This window comes from Dipodomys spectabilis, unplaced genomic scaffold (assembly GCF_019054845.1).
Source record: "Dipodomys spectabilis isolate Male_0828 unplaced genomic scaffold, ASM1905484v1 ptg000140l, whole genome shotgun sequence".
NCBI lineage: Eukaryota > Metazoa > Chordata > Mammalia > Rodentia > Heteromyidae > Dipodomys > Dipodomys spectabilis.
This window is the reverse complement of record NW_024870817.1, coordinates 26,331,354-26,347,532: the sequence shown is the minus strand read 5'-3', so window position 1 is coordinate 26,347,532 and position 16,179 is coordinate 26,331,354. Positions and strand designations below refer to the sequence as shown.

General features: G+C 43.1%; 1 protein-coding gene across 4 annotated transcripts in view; it reads right to left on the bottom strand.

The window, feature by feature from the left end:
- Pik3r1 (phosphoinositide-3-kinase regulatory subunit 1) overlaps nt 1–16,179 on the bottom strand; it is an 80,683-nt gene that overhangs the window by 6,634 nt on the left and 57,870 nt on the right. For 2 of the 4 annotated variants that reach the window (XM_042691082.1, XM_042691083.1), the window contains 7 exons: nt 13,778–13,909; nt 12,819–13,020; nt 12,539–12,618; nt 1,945–2,047; nt 1,010–1,108; nt 739–919; nt 109–234 (listed from right to left, as the gene is read on the bottom strand). In XM_042691082.1, the coding sequence (XP_042547016.1) occupies nt 109–234; nt 739–919; nt 1,010–1,108; nt 1,945–2,047; nt 12,539–12,618; nt 12,819–13,020; nt 13,778–13,909 (923 nt within the window). Of the gene's footprint in view, nt 1–108; nt 235–738; nt 920–1,009; nt 1,109–1,944; nt 2,048–3,516; nt 3,702–5,598; nt 5,691–12,538; nt 12,619–12,818; nt 13,021–13,777; nt 13,910–16,179 lie in introns of those variants that run through there. The other 2 variants (XM_042691085.1, XM_042691084.1) reach the window with 2 other exon arrangements.

The window sequence follows — 16,179 nt, the reverse complement described above, 5'->3', positions numbered from 1 at the left end:
TGTGACTCACAATGTTCTCTCTAATTCCCCTTTCATCCCCAAATCTCAGCTGTTTTATACCTTTTAATAAAGTTAGTATCTTTAGTCCAATTTTCACAGAAAACTCACCTGGGAAGTACGAGTATATTCTTCATATAATCTATCATATTCCCGACTTTTTTCTTGAAATTGAGTGTTATATTCATGCAATTTTTTTCCTACGGCTTCAATATTATCTTCTTTGACAACTTGATCCTAGAAACATTAGAGGGGGAAAAAACGCAGTTGATTAAGTATGTAAGCCAAGCATTGGTGGCTCATGAGCCAGCCCTGGTAGGAAAGTTCATAAGACTCCTATTTCCAACTAACCAACAAAAAGCTGCTCAAGTGGTTAAGAATGAGCCGTGAGTGAGAGAGCAAATTAAGAGCATGAGGCCGCAAGTAATGCACCAGAAACAGTATTCAAGTAATAAAACAGCCAATATGGAAAAAAAAAAATCTTAATTATAAAATTGCCACTTCACGGTCATAAGGTTTTTCTAAACCTGAGTTCTATAGTTAATCTGTTCCAAAATGTTTTCTAAACTTTTCTTTTCTTCTTTTTTTTTTTTTGAGACAGAGTCTTACTATGTGGCCTTGAACTAACAAGCCCTTCAATCTCAACCTCCTAAGTACTTGGACTATAAGTATATTCTACCATTCCCGGCTATGCTTTCTAAATATGAAAGTATCTTGAATGAGGAATTCAGTTTTGATTACCTGCTGGTACTTGGATACTGGATAAAGTAATTTCACATCCAGTTTGGGGTTGTACTGAGCTAGAGATTCATTCCGGTAGTGGTTTATTAATTCGACCACAGAGTTGAAGGTTAATGGATCAGAGAAGCCATATTTTCCATCTCGGTGAAATATTTTGATTAATTTGTTATTTCCTCCTTTCCTGTAAATACAGCATAAAAAATAATAGTATTAAAGAAATGTTTTCATGTCAATGCAAATACCCCTATTCCAGCCTCATCTTCTGACTCACCTTAGTGTAAGAGTATAATCCCCATGCATTTTAGTAGATGCATCTCGTACCAAAAAGGTCCCATCTGCTGTATCCCGAAGTTTTTCATTTACTTCTTCCCTGAAAAGAACAGGACACAAGATCAGGAGTCAGTATTTGTACATGTTTTTTTCTTCATAGACTCTTTTTCTGCAGGGATGAGGATCAGAGCATCTTATCCATGCTAGCCAAATATTCCACCCATGAGACACATACACTCACACCCATACACCTAGCAGACTACTTTCGAGCATAGATTTAGGTTCATAGCAACAGTGAATGGAAAATACAGAGTTCTGCTCCCATACATTTATATTTGGGTCTTGTAGTTTTCAGAGGTTACTAATTATTTCCTGTTGTTTTTTTTTTAATAGGAATGTTGTCTAGTCTTAATAAAAACAGGCTATGAGAATTTTAAAAAAATTAATGAACTCACGCTCTGACTACTCATATAGTATACAATAATATCTCTGACAAATCAGCATAAAAATCCATCCTGATTCCCAGCTCCTCACTAACCCCCTCCCACATACCCCCCCCCCAATAAAGCTAAGAAAACAGTGTGATTTTTTTGTTAAGACAAAAGTGTCATTTTTTTTGTTAAGACAATAACATGATCTCTCAAAGTTGCTTACTAGAGAGAGGCTCTCTACCCTCAGCTCCATCATCCTGCCTGGTGCTTCACTGACATCTCTGTCAGTAATGAAACTTCTCAAGTATTTAATTTCCTATGGCATCCAGCACCCACTGTTAGCCAGTGCTCGCTGACTTTTCGCGTCGTCTTTGGAAGAGAACCAACTATGCTTCATGCTTTTGTTGGATGATATCCTAAAAATGGAACTTAGCAAGCTGGTGCTTTTCTGTCTCTAATCTAAGCCTCTCTGTATCTAGGGAAAATGAAGGCTGTGTGGCCTTACCTCGAGATATCTCCCCAGTACCATTCAGCATCTTGTAAGGCCATGTTGCTGTTCATACCGTTGTTGGCTACAGGAGTGGGCTTGGGGGGCTTGGGAGGCAGTGCTGCAGGCAAAGGAGAAAGAAAGAGTTGTGTGTCATCCAAACTCCAGTTGAACATTTAAAATAAGACCTACATTTCTTGAGATAAATAACATTTCCATTACAACAAGGAGGGGGAAAAAAAGAAGACACCAGTAATCCCCAATTCTATGAATCACAGAAGATAGTTTCAACAGGAATCTTTTAGAGTATGGCTCAAAAAGAAACAAAGCTGAGGAAAAAAAAAAAGAGTTGACAGGTAGAGACAGACCTTGAAGACTAAAAAACAAATGGAGCTGGCCATGTGAAGAAATTCCAAAGTAAATCCAGAGTCATGACATCTTCTACATCATGATTCTAGCTCTTTTAAAGTATTATCAGTCAAATTCATGTATAAAGTAAGAAATTATGAACAGATGAGCAACAGGAATACAGTGAGTTAGCTTTAATGTTCTCTTATTTAATTGTAAAAGACTAATTTGGCTTCCTTCTGTCCTGCACAAAAGCTGTTGCAGTAACTTAAAAAAAAAAATCTACAAGCAATGTGTTTTAAGAGGAGGAATTGGGTTTCTCTAATCTTAGCATTTCAGGCACTGTTCTGCCAAAAGCCACTTTAAGAAACTCATCTGTGACCTAAATCTCCTTGCTGTTCATGATACTACTGGGCTGGCTAAACTGTGCTATATATGCCAGGTCTGATTAAAACCCTATCCCCTTCCTCAATGTCAAATCAGCATTCACAGGAACTACTGACAGAGGCAACGGCTGCAGCGTTTCTACATTTTAAAAAAAAAAAAAAATTGGGGGAGGGAGAGAATACTGAAAAAAAAAAAACAATTTTAGGAAACAAACATAGGATTTTTAGCTAAATTTGAAGCTGTAAGTTTTCAAGCACTGTTACTATTTTAAGTTATGCAAAAATGATTTCAGGTGCCTAGCACATTGTTTTTTTTACAAAGTCTAGCACTAAATAGTGGAAAGCCCACTTTTTTTCACCCTAGTATTTTAATATAAGGCAGAGAGCAAGCAAAGTCTGCACTTCTGATTTAGAAGAGTTCAGATCCTAGAGAACTGAGTTTCAATCACTGCTACATTTTTACATGCTTTGTAAAGAACCAAGTGTTATCACTGCCAAATACCACAATGTTCTCTCATCCACTGCTAGCAGAGAAAAGCAGCACAAAGGACACATCCTTTTAATTAAAGGAACAGTATCTAACAAGATAGCCCAACCAGCAAAGGACTACGATTAACAAAAGACACTAGTGAAAAAGTAGCATCGAATTCACATCCATTCAAGTTAGAATCAGCCTTCACCCCACCACACAGCCGGAGCTGGCTGCCTCTTTTCACAAACAATCAGTTTGTCAACTGTCAACTTATCAAACGTGGAACAAATGAATAAAAATATCCTCAAGAGGATCTGTTAATAATGCTTTCAATTAAAAAGCCACAAAATTAACTAGTTCTCTCCATTAATCCTTCAGTATTACCTGGTGGATCCATTTCTATATAAAACATCAAGTCTGTGCCACAGTTTATATCTGTCTTGGCATATTCTAAATCCAGGTCTTCCATAGTCCAAACAGTGTTGTACATTTGTGCGAGAGTTTCCTTGGCTGAGACCAGTTATAAGAAAAGAGTCCGGCTTTCTTTGTAATGGTGTCTTGGAATTCATTTTAAAACCTATAAGGGGGCTGTACTGTAACCTATTACATCACACATCCCAGCCAATCAAGACAGGAAAATGTCACCAGACCACTCCCGCTTCATCAGTTGTCTCCGATGCCAGCCTTCAGAGTCCCACCCTTACCAAGAACCTGCATGTACCACAGCCGCACCGTCTACACTCTCATCTTGTCCAAAGGTGTTTAATTTGACCGTTCTCCTGAAGCAGTGAGTTCTCTAATTCCCTTTTTATTACTCTTTGCTGCATGGTACGTCGGGCTGTTGGCAGGCTGACAAAAGCTGATAGGCTGCAGCTTGTAGCTTTTTTTCCTCCCCCAGTCCATCTGGGTTTATAGATAGCCAGGGCATTCCGTGCTAGGAAAATCTTACAAAGGCATCAGAATGCCATCCGTAAGCTTTGTTTTACAGTTGTTAAATATCTCCCACATTTATTAAAAGGAAAAAAGGATTAAGAGCTCTGAAGATTCTATTCTGATTTTCCATAATTCAAGTTCAGAACTTACATGTACCCCATTAGGAAGAACAATTAAAATCTACAGACAAAAACTCTTCCTCCACTGAACATTTCAAAGTTTAAAAAAAAAAAAAAAGACTTCATAGATGAGCCATGAAAATTCTTCACAGGAATAAAGTCTATTAAATACTATTTGCATAAAACGGAACGGTCACATTAAAAGCAGTTCCATGTTTTTTTTTTTTAAATGAACCTGTGTAAGAAGCTGTCTCCTCCAAACAGAAACAGGCTACATTTGAAGATGCCGAGTGGTGGTGTAGAGATAAATTTTTGCGCAAGGTATTTCACCAGCCACCCGTCCTTCAGTGAGTGCTTGTTGGAGAAGGTGATGTAATCTCCCCCCCCCCCTTTCCCTTTTCCCTCTAGCTCAAATGCCTCACTTTGGGAACAAATATTTCTTCTTAGCAGTATATACGGAAATGGATTTCTCTGCAAATCACGCCGCATATAATTGTCACTCACTGGAGTCTAATGTATATTCCCATTGTGAGCCAACGTCGTCTCTTGTGCCACCCACAATATTATGATGTATGTGTGGGAGAAAGCTCCCTCCAGTGCAAATGTGGCTCATTGGAAAAACCAGAGTGGGTTCTGTGGCCGATATACATGTGTGTGCCATGTATTTGTGTGACAGGTGAGGGAACAGGGAAAGCAGAAGCCCTTTGGACTTTCCATCAAATCTGGGATCATACAGTACACCAACGAGTAGACCAAGGCATTCTACTATCTCCAGGTGCTGCTCACCTGAGAACCTTCTGCCAAGGGTGTGTGGGGGGGGGGGGGGAGGGGGGACAAGCATCCCATCCTTCCCCAGCCCTCACCTTTTCTAATTTGCCTACGGGTTTAGGTAAATCTAAAACCTGACCTTTAAAAGAATGGTGGAAAGCAGCCCGTGGTGGTGGGGTATGTTGCTCTGTTTGACCAAAAGATGCTGGCCCTGTCCCCACCAGTAAGGGGCAATCAGCCCCGGGCGGCCCGGGGCATTGGGGGCACTTGGAGTAAGCCAGCCAGGCCGCCGGCTCCATGGGGGAGTCCCGGGGAGACAGGTGATTTTTCCACTGGCGCTGCAAAGCCCTTGGCGGGGAGGGGGGGGGGACTTCCAGCCCAGAATGTTCTGATCACCTCCCTCTCAACTTCCTAGCTACCCCCCTCTCATCTGCCCTACCCCCGCCCCCCACCCCGTAGCGACCCCCTGGAGCACTGGGGGGAGCACCCCCCCCATCCCCGGCTGTCCTCCCCAGGCGGCGCTAACGGGGTGCAGAGAGCACACACAGGCGTGCACGCACCCGGCTCCACGCAGACTAGACCGGGAGGCACGGCCGCGGGGGGGGGGGGGGGGGGGCGGCGGGCGCGGGGGGGAAAGGCAACTTACTTTGCAGGTTATGCATGGCTACGGGTTCCCTTTGCAACGCCCGCATCCGACAACAGAAAAAAGAAGGAACATCCGAAAAATAAGACCCCCAAACGCTGCTGCTCTTCTACCCAAGTGGGCCGAGCCCCCGCGGTTCCCCCCTCGGGCCGGGCGCTGCGTGGCTCGCGCGCGCGGCAGGGGCGCGGGGGCCAGTGCCGCCCCGCGCAGCGCGCAGCGCAGCAGCGCCCGCCTCCGGGCTGGCCGGCCGGCCCCCCGCCGTCCCTCCCCTCCGCCCCGCGTGCCCCGGCCGTGGGCCCGGGCCCAGTCCCGGCCCGGCCCAGCCCAGCCCAGCGGCGGGCGGGTCTGCGCGTCCGGCAGCCGCTCACGGCCGGCTCCCCACGGAAAAGCCAACCGGATCTCACTACTGTACGCGGAGCGGAGGGAACGCGCCCGGGCGCTCGCCCCCGCCACCCGCCTCTCCCCCGATAAAGATCACAGCTTCATGATTAACTCAGGCAGGTTCGAATATGTGCTGAGCCAGGGATTTCGGGGTGGGGGAGGGGAGGCCCCCAGTCAAAGTTGTCGTGGGGCTGACAAATGGCAAGTGCCAGACCAGCTCGAGGAGACCAGAAGGCCATGGTAAGGGGGACCTAAAATAGTCTCCTCCTCCGCTGGCAGCCGGCCGGGCGCGCGCTGGCCAGCCGGCCCGCTCAGCTCGCCCAGCTCGCCCAGCTCAAGGAGCCCGTGGAGAAGCCGGGCGCTCCGGCGAGGCACAACACAGGAAGTGGCGGAGCTAGTTCAGCAAAAAATAGAATCAAAGCCTCCCTTGTAAAGGCCCGAGAGAGACTCCAGGCCCGGGGCATGGCGCCGCCCCGCGCGCGCCCCCAAGGTCGGCCACGCAGGTGTCACAGGGAGGCCATGCACACTTCACACCCCCCACGGCCCAGAAGGTGGGGGCCGTCCTCAGGAACACCCCCAAGCCCCATGGCCCTAAGATGTTTGAGGGGCCCCCTTCGAGCCCGGCTTGCCAGGCCGTGACTTTCTAATAATGAAAAGGCGCGTGTCCCTGCTCCTGGGGCGGGGGCCGGGATAGGAGGGCAGCAGGCCACACCTTTCCAGTAGGCTCTGGTCCTTTATTGGAGAAAAGTGGCAACGAATCCTATTTGGGACTGTAGGCTACTCTTTTTTTTTTTTCCTACAAACATTTCTTAGGCTTCCACATAGAAGCTTCTTCATGTTCTGAGAACAGTAACAGGGCAAATCCCAGAGTCACGGGGCCTTAAAGCACACAACAATAACTTGAGAGATGACTCAATTCACCTTCGTGCTACAGAAAATATAACCCACAACCGGACAACTACCCTTAAACTACATTCTCTGACCGCTGCTGCTGCCCCAGCACCTTGTCTCCTCTTGCCAGGGAAAGCACAAACTAGTAAGTGAAACCAAGCTAATTTCTTCTAAGACACATGCAAAAAATTTCAACCTGCAACGAAACTCTGGCTTTTCCTGTTTCACTTTTCGGCTTACCTATCATCCACAAGGGCCAACAGCTGTATAACAGCTTCGGGCTCACCGGAAACACCCAGCAAGGGTTGCTAAACCCAAAGCCAAAATTATTTTACCAACTCCCCTTTGGAACAACTTATTTTTCCAATGGAGCCAGTGAGTTGAGCAGAGATACCTGGTTTGTTCAGAAAATACCCCTCTCTCTTCTCTGAAGCTGCATCATCTAGCCCTATTTTTAAAAACAGACTTTCTAAAAGGTAGAAATACCGGATACATCGTTTCTAAAGACACCTGTCTTGGATTCACACAGTGAGTCATGTCAAAACCTTCAACCACTAAAATGCTCTCTACGTCTGACAGTACATTTTCTGTTTCATAATAGATGTAGAAAGTTTGCTTCAAACAAATTTCTCCCAATGTCTAATCATCTGTAGAGGCTCTATTGTATTACTGAATCTGTGAACTCAATCTTTCCCACTGAATTTTAGTATTTGGAAAGTGATCTCTGTAAGACACATGCTTTTCATTAGCTTAAAAAGGGCGCCCTCTGCTGACAGTATAGAATAACTCTTGCTGGAGAGAAAATGTATACTGTAAAATGCCACACAGACTAATCAACATATCTGCACAACAGCCATTCAATCCATACAAATCACTAATAAAGCAAAACACAGATTTCTTAATACTTAGGAAACAATTTTCATGTGGCTACGAAGCTCCTTTAGAAAAACTTGTGTGTAAATGCCAGCATTTATTTGGGACCTCAAAGATCCATCCACACTAGAAACCTGTTACACACAACTGAAGACTAACTTGTTTTCTGGATTCTCCAAGACAATTATATATCCCATTTCCCCAACCTTTTGTGAAACTTCACTTAAGAGGCAAAAACAACCCTCGATTTTGTTTTTCAGCAGATTTAATATGCTTGTCAGGAAAATGTCACCATCATTAAAATGTGTGAAAGTTTCAAAGGAGTGTTCAGTCTGCGTGAATTACCTCCAAGCAGCCAAAAGCCCAAAAGAAGCCTGAAACCTAGAGGGCCTGGTGCTTAAAGGTTTCCGTGGGCTATCACCAGGGAACGACCATTTAAAGGGGGGTGGGGGGAGGAGGGAGTAAGAAAACATTCAATGAGCCAAAGTCTTCATTTAAATGTAAAACGAATGCCTTCCCTTCATACTTTTTTAACTTAAGACAATTTAGACAGAAGGGTCTTTCAGGAAGATGCAAATTCATGGCTCCACATCCAATGCTCTTAGTGACTGCAGGAAGGAGTCCACTTCAGTTTATAAATAAACCCAGGTTTACATATGTGTAAAACCTGACACATTCTACCAGCGATGTAAAAAAAACATACACCCATCACCTGGTGTAAGGAGCTCCTCCCCAGGAGCCAAGAGAAAGCTACTCTGAGAGAAATGAGAGCAAAACTGTGAAACTGTACTGGGTCACAACTGCCCACTGAGGGGGTCGCATCGCTTCGTCACCCAAGCAAAACGTACTCGTTTTTATTAAAGTTTAGGGTGGCTGGCCTCCATTCTCTTCTGCCTGTCTCAGTACGTGTGTACATTTTTCAAGGTTTCATTTCTCACCCTGGTAACAACCTCCTAATGTCAGACCACATTTGAAATCCAATTTTTAAAAAAATCAGAAAAATGCAAAAGCCCTTTGAAATTAAATTCTCTTTCCTCCTGCTACTTAGGTGATTGCTTTAGTCTTGGTTGAGAACCAAGCCCAGAGCATTTAAAACAAGATTTATGAATCAGGCTCTTCAGGATGAATGTTGTGCAATGTGCTGATGGTTAAAAATTAACATAGACAGGTGTAGAGGGGCAGGGGTGAGAAAGAGCCATTTATTTTCTACTCTAGCCTTGAGGGTGCAATATTAGACTCCAATTATGCTCCATTAATATTTCTGGATATATCCGTGAAATATGAAATATGTAAACACACTTAGGAAGGGTGGCATTCAAAGGCACCTTGTCTTAAACAGACTTGTTTTTTTACCTTGGTTGCCTTATACAAATCTTCTGTAGCTACCTAAGTATGAGTAGGGTGACTATTACATATAATGATTCCAGCAAATCTGCTGTTCAGCAGACTTTTAGTAACAAAGAGAAACTATCAACAAAATTCTGAAACCTACGGCGTATGTTACCTTTGCAAATCTGTTTCCCTCCATAAAAGAACTCTTACTCCACACAGCTATTGATACATTAAATGACATGGTTTCTAAAACTTCTTTGAAGATTGTGGTTTATCAGAGTCAAAAAAAAAAAAAAAAAAAACCCTATACTAGGCTTTTCACTATACTGTACCCAGATCTGTGCTAGATACAGAGCAAAAGGAGAACAAGTTTGTCCTTGTCCTTCAGAAATGTAGTTACATGGTTAAAGTATAGGAAAAACTACAGGACCGGTAAGTACAGGAGGAGAAGGGGACCTAGGGAACTGAACATATTGAATGGGTTGTCTTAACTTGCACATAAAGCAGGGCTAGGACCTACTGAGGCACAGATGAAGTAGATGGTAGTGTTTGGGAACACTGTACAGTTGGACATTTTGTGCACTGTGCAGACATCTCAGACAACGTTACAGGAAGAGTGGTGCTAACATCCTGGTCACCCAACCACCAAACTACGTAGCTCTGTTTATGTCAGCTCACTTAACCCTCAAAATAACCCCAGGAGTGAGGAGGCTCTGTCCTCATTCTATAGTCTGGAAACAGTCTGGCAAAGCTGGTCAACTTGAGGAAGAACTCGGCAGGTAAGGAACAAAGAGCTGAGATTCCAGATCTCTCTCTCTCTCTCTTCAGAAAGCTCTGGGTTCTTCCCACCTCACATAATGGAGCTATGTGGGGCTTTACCTTGAAAGTGACCAACACGGACTGGGGCTCTGCTCACTACGCAGACTTTAGCTGATGACATGCTGCAAGCTTCAGAAGACTTTTTGGCTGGACACTAAAATGTTATCGTCTCCTTCCTTCATTCAAAGTGTACCCTTTTTTCAAGGCCCAATTCAAGCCACATTTCTTCCATGAACTTTCTCTTTCTGGTTAATTACTCTAAAAAGTCACCCACTGCCTCCCTCAAATTCATACTGTAATCTGATTAAGTATGTAACGAGTATGTAATTAAATCTATGTGCTACCGAGGCCTCAAACATCATCAGCTTTATTATTTCAAATTCTATCTGCTAAAAATGAAAAGATGTCTATCTGCCCCCTAATAGATGGGTGCTTTTCATGAGCATCTAAATATCATTCAAGTACTCATTTCTATTCATAGCAAGTTATCCTAAAGGGCTGATTTATTGCCAGTCGTTGGCAGTGAGCTGCTGCTATGCTTCGAAAGCCCTCAGGGACCAGCATAGGCTGGGGCTGTAAAGAAGGACATGCTGCATTCCTACCAGGCCTAAGAAGTCACTCTAGTGCCAAGCCTTTGCACTAGAGCCATCCAAAGTGCAAACGTGTTCAGGAAGGGGGTATTTTCTCTCACCCCTGCAAGGGAGGAAAAGTGTTTTCACAAGTGAGAGACACCACAGCATCCATTTCCTTCCAAAGGGTCTATATAATTTTCAGAGTGCCTAAGACAGCCTGCAAGAGAAAATGGCTCAGCTCAAGTTTATACATTAGATTTAATTTTTCTTAGAAGAGGCTGTATGAATACTTGGATGATCTACCCAGCGTTCAAGGCTTTGTCACTCTTCAGCAGAGCTGAGGGAACTAATCCTCCTTTGAGATCAGCACAGAAATTTCTTAATAGAGGAATGGAGGATCCCTTGACATATCAAGCCACTTTAAGGTACATTTATGAGAACAGCTGCCAATACATTTTTGCTTTGGTGAAATTAAGCTGAGGTTGATAGGAGACATTTCATTAGTTTTTAAGTCAGATTAGTCAAGTCCTACCACCAGGTCTACCATACCTTGTGTGCTAGAAATTCTCAAAAACTTCAGAGACAAATCAATTTGTGGGTATCTGTTAAATCCTTTCTGGCTTTGAGCTGCCTGTGTATCCAGGGATGCGGTGTCACTGAGAAAACCAGGAAGACTCTCAGCCCTTCACTGTTAAGCAGAGCTCAGCTTTCCCTCCCCTCTGACATACTTCAGCACTGGTCAGGAGAGAGGGAAAGATATGCCATGGTCTACAACCACTCTTTGCCACTTACCACAAAGCCCTTGAACACAGAACTCCCAAATCCATTATCAAATGACTTCAGCAGTCTTACACCCTACACCATAGTCCTAGACCACATCTGTGGATAATTAAGTACAGTTTGCCTGCCCTGTGGGCATCTGTGTGAAACAGTCCATTTCTGTTTTTTCTGCTATCTCTCCTTTTATTCGAGGCTTGTCCCAATTCCAGTATCTTAAGCAGTTATCTATCCTGTCCCCTAGGCTATTCCTGAAGGTTGGCCCATCCAGAGGCAAACAATCCAACTGGCTATGAATCACCTGACTAAAATGCACAATACAGATCTCCATTGTGTAACACGGGCCCCCTAGTTCCCTACAGCTGATCATCCAGAGGCAGCTACCGTCACCTGTCCAAGTTATCTATCTTAAGTAACAAAGGCAGGGGTTCCACTTCCACACAGGTATAAACCAAGACCTCAAAGAAGTACCTCCAGCAGTCCTAAGGTGAAGTTTTTGGACCAGGAATCACTACTCTAAATGACCAGATTCTGTTGGTTAGATTTTACCCAGAGGCACACAGCCAAATAAGGTTGCTTGGGCTCTCTACAGTAGAAGAAAAATACATCAGTTTAAATTAAATCCACTGCTCGCTCAGTCTACATTTCCTGCTTTGTTAAATGGCCAAGTGAGCTCCAGACTGCTTTCAAAGAAGTGTCTAGCCTGCTCTAAGTTGCTTCAGAGAACCTGCTTTCGTACTGCTTGCATTATTGAAAATGTTTATTTTGACAGACATTTCGCAGCATACTTGGTTCCAAAACACACATTCCAAAATATTTTAAATTATATAGTAATTATAAATCCCCTACTTTGTAAGTATTAGAAAGAAAAACAAAAATGTCAACAACTAAAATGAACTCCATAACTTTATTCAACAACTAGAAGCCTAAAAGGTGCTGGGTCCAAGGACCTTTCACAATCCACATCTAAAACCAAGAGGCTAAGGCAGGAGGAGCATGGATTTGAGGTCACCTGGGCTAGGTAACAAATTCAAGGCCAGCAGATAGTGGCTCTGACTAAACAAACAAGCAAGCAAGCAAACAAAAAGACAAAACCCAAGATAACTTAAAATCTGCAGTGGCTGAAATTCAGATAGCTACCACCTGCATTAACATTCCACTATTTTTTTTCTGTGGAGCCATTACTATAGATTGTAATTGTACCAGGAAGTTCTATTACCTTAGAGATGGAACACTACCATTATTGAGACTCAAAAACAATGAACAATAAGTCAATGACACATGTTGCCAAGCCTTACCTGGTGCTGGCTGTCGCTCATTCCATTCAGTTGAGATTAAAATTTCTATAACTTTTACGAGGTTTTCAGTATTATCAGAGCTGTAAGAGAGGGCTTTTATTAGTCACCTTATCCCACAAAGCAAGCTTGTTTTCCTTAGTGCACACTGCAGTGATGTGAAAGTCTGCATGTGGTTTGCATCTATGAACCAGGATCTTTACAGTCCAAGGGATTCTCAACTTGGGGCCATCTCCATCACCCCTAATGCCCACTAAATGCACAAATCACTTCTTGCACTTACCTGGTTGCTGGGAATCTGAAAAGCATAGGGCTGAAAATTTCGGAAAGCACTCTAGCACTCAAGAGATTTTTGCTGGCATTTTGGGAGAGCTTGAAGAAATGTTTTAGCAAATACTGAAGTGTAAGCCAATACTGATGAGGTATATTAGGCGATCTAATGAGCTTCTTCAACAGCTGGATGTAGTCTTCGGAGCTTTGTACTTCTGTAAGTTAAAAGGAAAAAAAGAAAGAAAAAAAAAAAGAATGAGACGATCTTTAGATAGCAATAAACTAATACCTCAACCATTTCTGCTCTTTCCACTAGCCACAGAGGGAGTTGCTCACAGCACTCTCAGGAGAGGTATGCAGGGCATTTGTCCTTCTCATAAAGATGTACTGTGAGAAAGTAAAACTCTCAAGTCAAATGAAAATTCAAGAAACTTTACTTTAAAAAAAAAAAAACCAACAACGAAAAACACAAGCTGTTCAGGGTGTGCTGGCAAAAACCCGCCCTGCATTCAGCAGCTCAAAATGATTGGCTCGTTCTGGGGAGCATCAGATAAGTATCAGGGGTTAAACTTTGAAGGTTATGAACCACAATTTCCTGTCCCCAAAGCACCAAAGGAAGCGCCTTAGCTCCTAACACTCCTCCCCCCATGAGTTTTGTTATGGTTACTTGGGGAAGATGCCCTTGAATCTGACACTAGTACTTGGAGCACCATGCCCTCACAGACATACATAGTGGTCTTGTAATACTGATCAGAAGTGAACAATTAACCAGTTCAACTCACGGCCAGGCTTGTAAGCCAAGGAGAATCTGGAGTTTCTATCTGAGTGAAGGAGGGAATTTTCAGTGGCACTGAGGGGGAAGGGTAACTTATCATGAATACTCTCTAAAGACAATCAGTTCTGTAGCATTTCGTCATGTATGTAAGCACATCCCCGGCTCAAAGAATGGTCAAGGAGGTTGAGGAAACAAACCTTGGGCTAAGGAGATCATTTCACTGTAAACAGCTACTGGAATGACAGGATTTGGTAAGTCCAGGAGATAACGTTTGAAAGCATCTGCTAAGATGTGCACATCAATCATGTCTAAGTCCATGGAGGCAGCATCTAGAAAAGAGATGTTTAAAGAAATATTTCAAACCTCTTTTTCATATCTCAGTTGGGCCAATTTTCCAAATATGGGAATGTCAGTGTGACATAGGAAAGGACATATTGTAAGGACAAACACTGGAATATTACTAGCAGCAGTGTTTCTCATAAAGCCTTCCTCTTAAACTTTTAGTGGCGTGATAGTCCCTGGTGTATGTCTGCCTGACACATTGCAAGCACTGAGCATGGCTGGCCACTGAGAGCTAAACTTGCCATGAAACATCTTCCCATGCTATAGTTCTAGGTGAATTCTGCCCCTTCACATGCCTATATTAGGAATCTATAAAGCCCCAATCCTAAAGAATGTGATGATCTTTGGAAATAGGCCCTTTAAGAGGTGACTGGGTTAAAAATGAGTGGACAGCATTTTTATAATAGGAGATTATGACACACAGAGACAGCAAGAACATGCAGAGGAGACACAGTCAGAAGGCAGCCATCTGAAAGAGAAGGGAAGCCAGCAAATGAGCCTGTAGCTTCATCTGAGGTTTCCAGCCTCTGGAAGTATGAAAACTACATTTCTATGTCTATTTTTGAGCCACTTGACTTGTAACTTAAGAACGGTCCAATCTAGAGATGGTGGTCCTATAGCAGGAAAATGAAAAACACAAAACACTAATTCCCAAATCCCCTTGAACCTGAACTGACGAATACTACATCCCAGAATTGACAACATTTTTATTTTTTTGGTGGAATTTGGGCTTACTTGCTAGGCAGATATTTTACCCCATTAGCCACACCCCTAGATCTCCCTCTCCCCCTTTAGTTACTTTTTAGACAAAGTCCTACATTTTTTTTCCCCAAATATCAGCCTTAGACCCTTATCTTCTTATTCCTCATTAATTGCTGTTATTACAGGAACACACTCCTTTCCAGAATTAACATAATCTTAACCTGACAAAGTAACAGATTAAATAGTAAGATGTTACAGAATGTTAGCTTCAGTTTTCAAAATAGCCATACAAATAATTTTGAAATGTTTTCCCCCACTACTAATAATCGAACCTGTGGACATCAGATTATCTCAGAAGAAAGATAAAATGAGCATCTGTCCAGTAAATCCCTCAGCTGGAAAAAGAGGTCAAGTAATTCTGTAAAGGAATGACACTAATAAAAAGCATTTTCTTTACACTCAACAACGTATATACAGCATTCTGAGGTCTTGGATGGAAAGTGGTGCCACGCCTAGCAGGAAGCAGAGATGCTGGAAGCAGGAATGACCATGGGCAATTAGAAACCAGGAGACACATGCGGTTGCTGTTGAAGAATGCACATTGGCAAAAAAAAAAAAAAAAAAAAAAAGGCTAAGCTAAATTATCTGGGAATCCAGGAACTCAGTGCAGAGAAGATGGAAGGATGTGCAAAACGTCACATTCTCCCACTTTTACCAATGTGAGTGCTGAGAGTACACCAGAAGGGAGTATGGACAAGAATAAATCGCATCTGAGGCAAAGTGATGAGATCTGTATGTATCCTAATGCAATGAAAAATGAGCAAGACATCAAGCAATGCTGTAACTTGGTGCTGGCCTGAGAGAGAATGAGAAAGTATCCCTCCCTGTCATTCCAAGGTGTTAGCATGTGTGAGGAGAAGGTGCTATCCTGGATACCTGTGACAACAGAGGAATGCTAGGTTAAGACCCTAGCTACAAAAAGTCCTTGCACAATGTTATATACAGGCAAAGGTTATGTAAGATAAATCATGCCACACTACAAAGCTCTAAGAAAAGCCAGCCAGGTGTAAAACATGGAAAAGAATTTAAAAGGTGAAAAAGCAAAGTGTTGTATCACCTAAATGTGCTAGAAAGAACTAACCAGAGACATATCACGTTTCCAGCAAGTATACAAGGAAAGTACTAGGTCTTTGCATAAAGGATCCACATTGAAAGTTTGCAATTACTAGTGTAATTAAATACTGTCAAATAAGATGGTACATGTTACCACTACAGGAATGCTCTACAGTCACCAATCATTTGGCTTCTGGCCCCCCACATACTTTGCCCTTGCATGCTTCATTTAATGTCTCTTTGCCTGGCAAATTAGTATCACTGAATTTGCTCATCCTGAAAAATCTGCTAAACTATTTGGCAATGTGTATAGGACATAAGATGCTAGATTCAGGCAGGGTACCCTCTGTGTTCCTGCAGAGCTAATGAACAATCCCTCCATCAGGACTCTTGGCAAGCAGTCTGGCAATTATGCATTCCCATACGAGACTGAGGTTGCCCC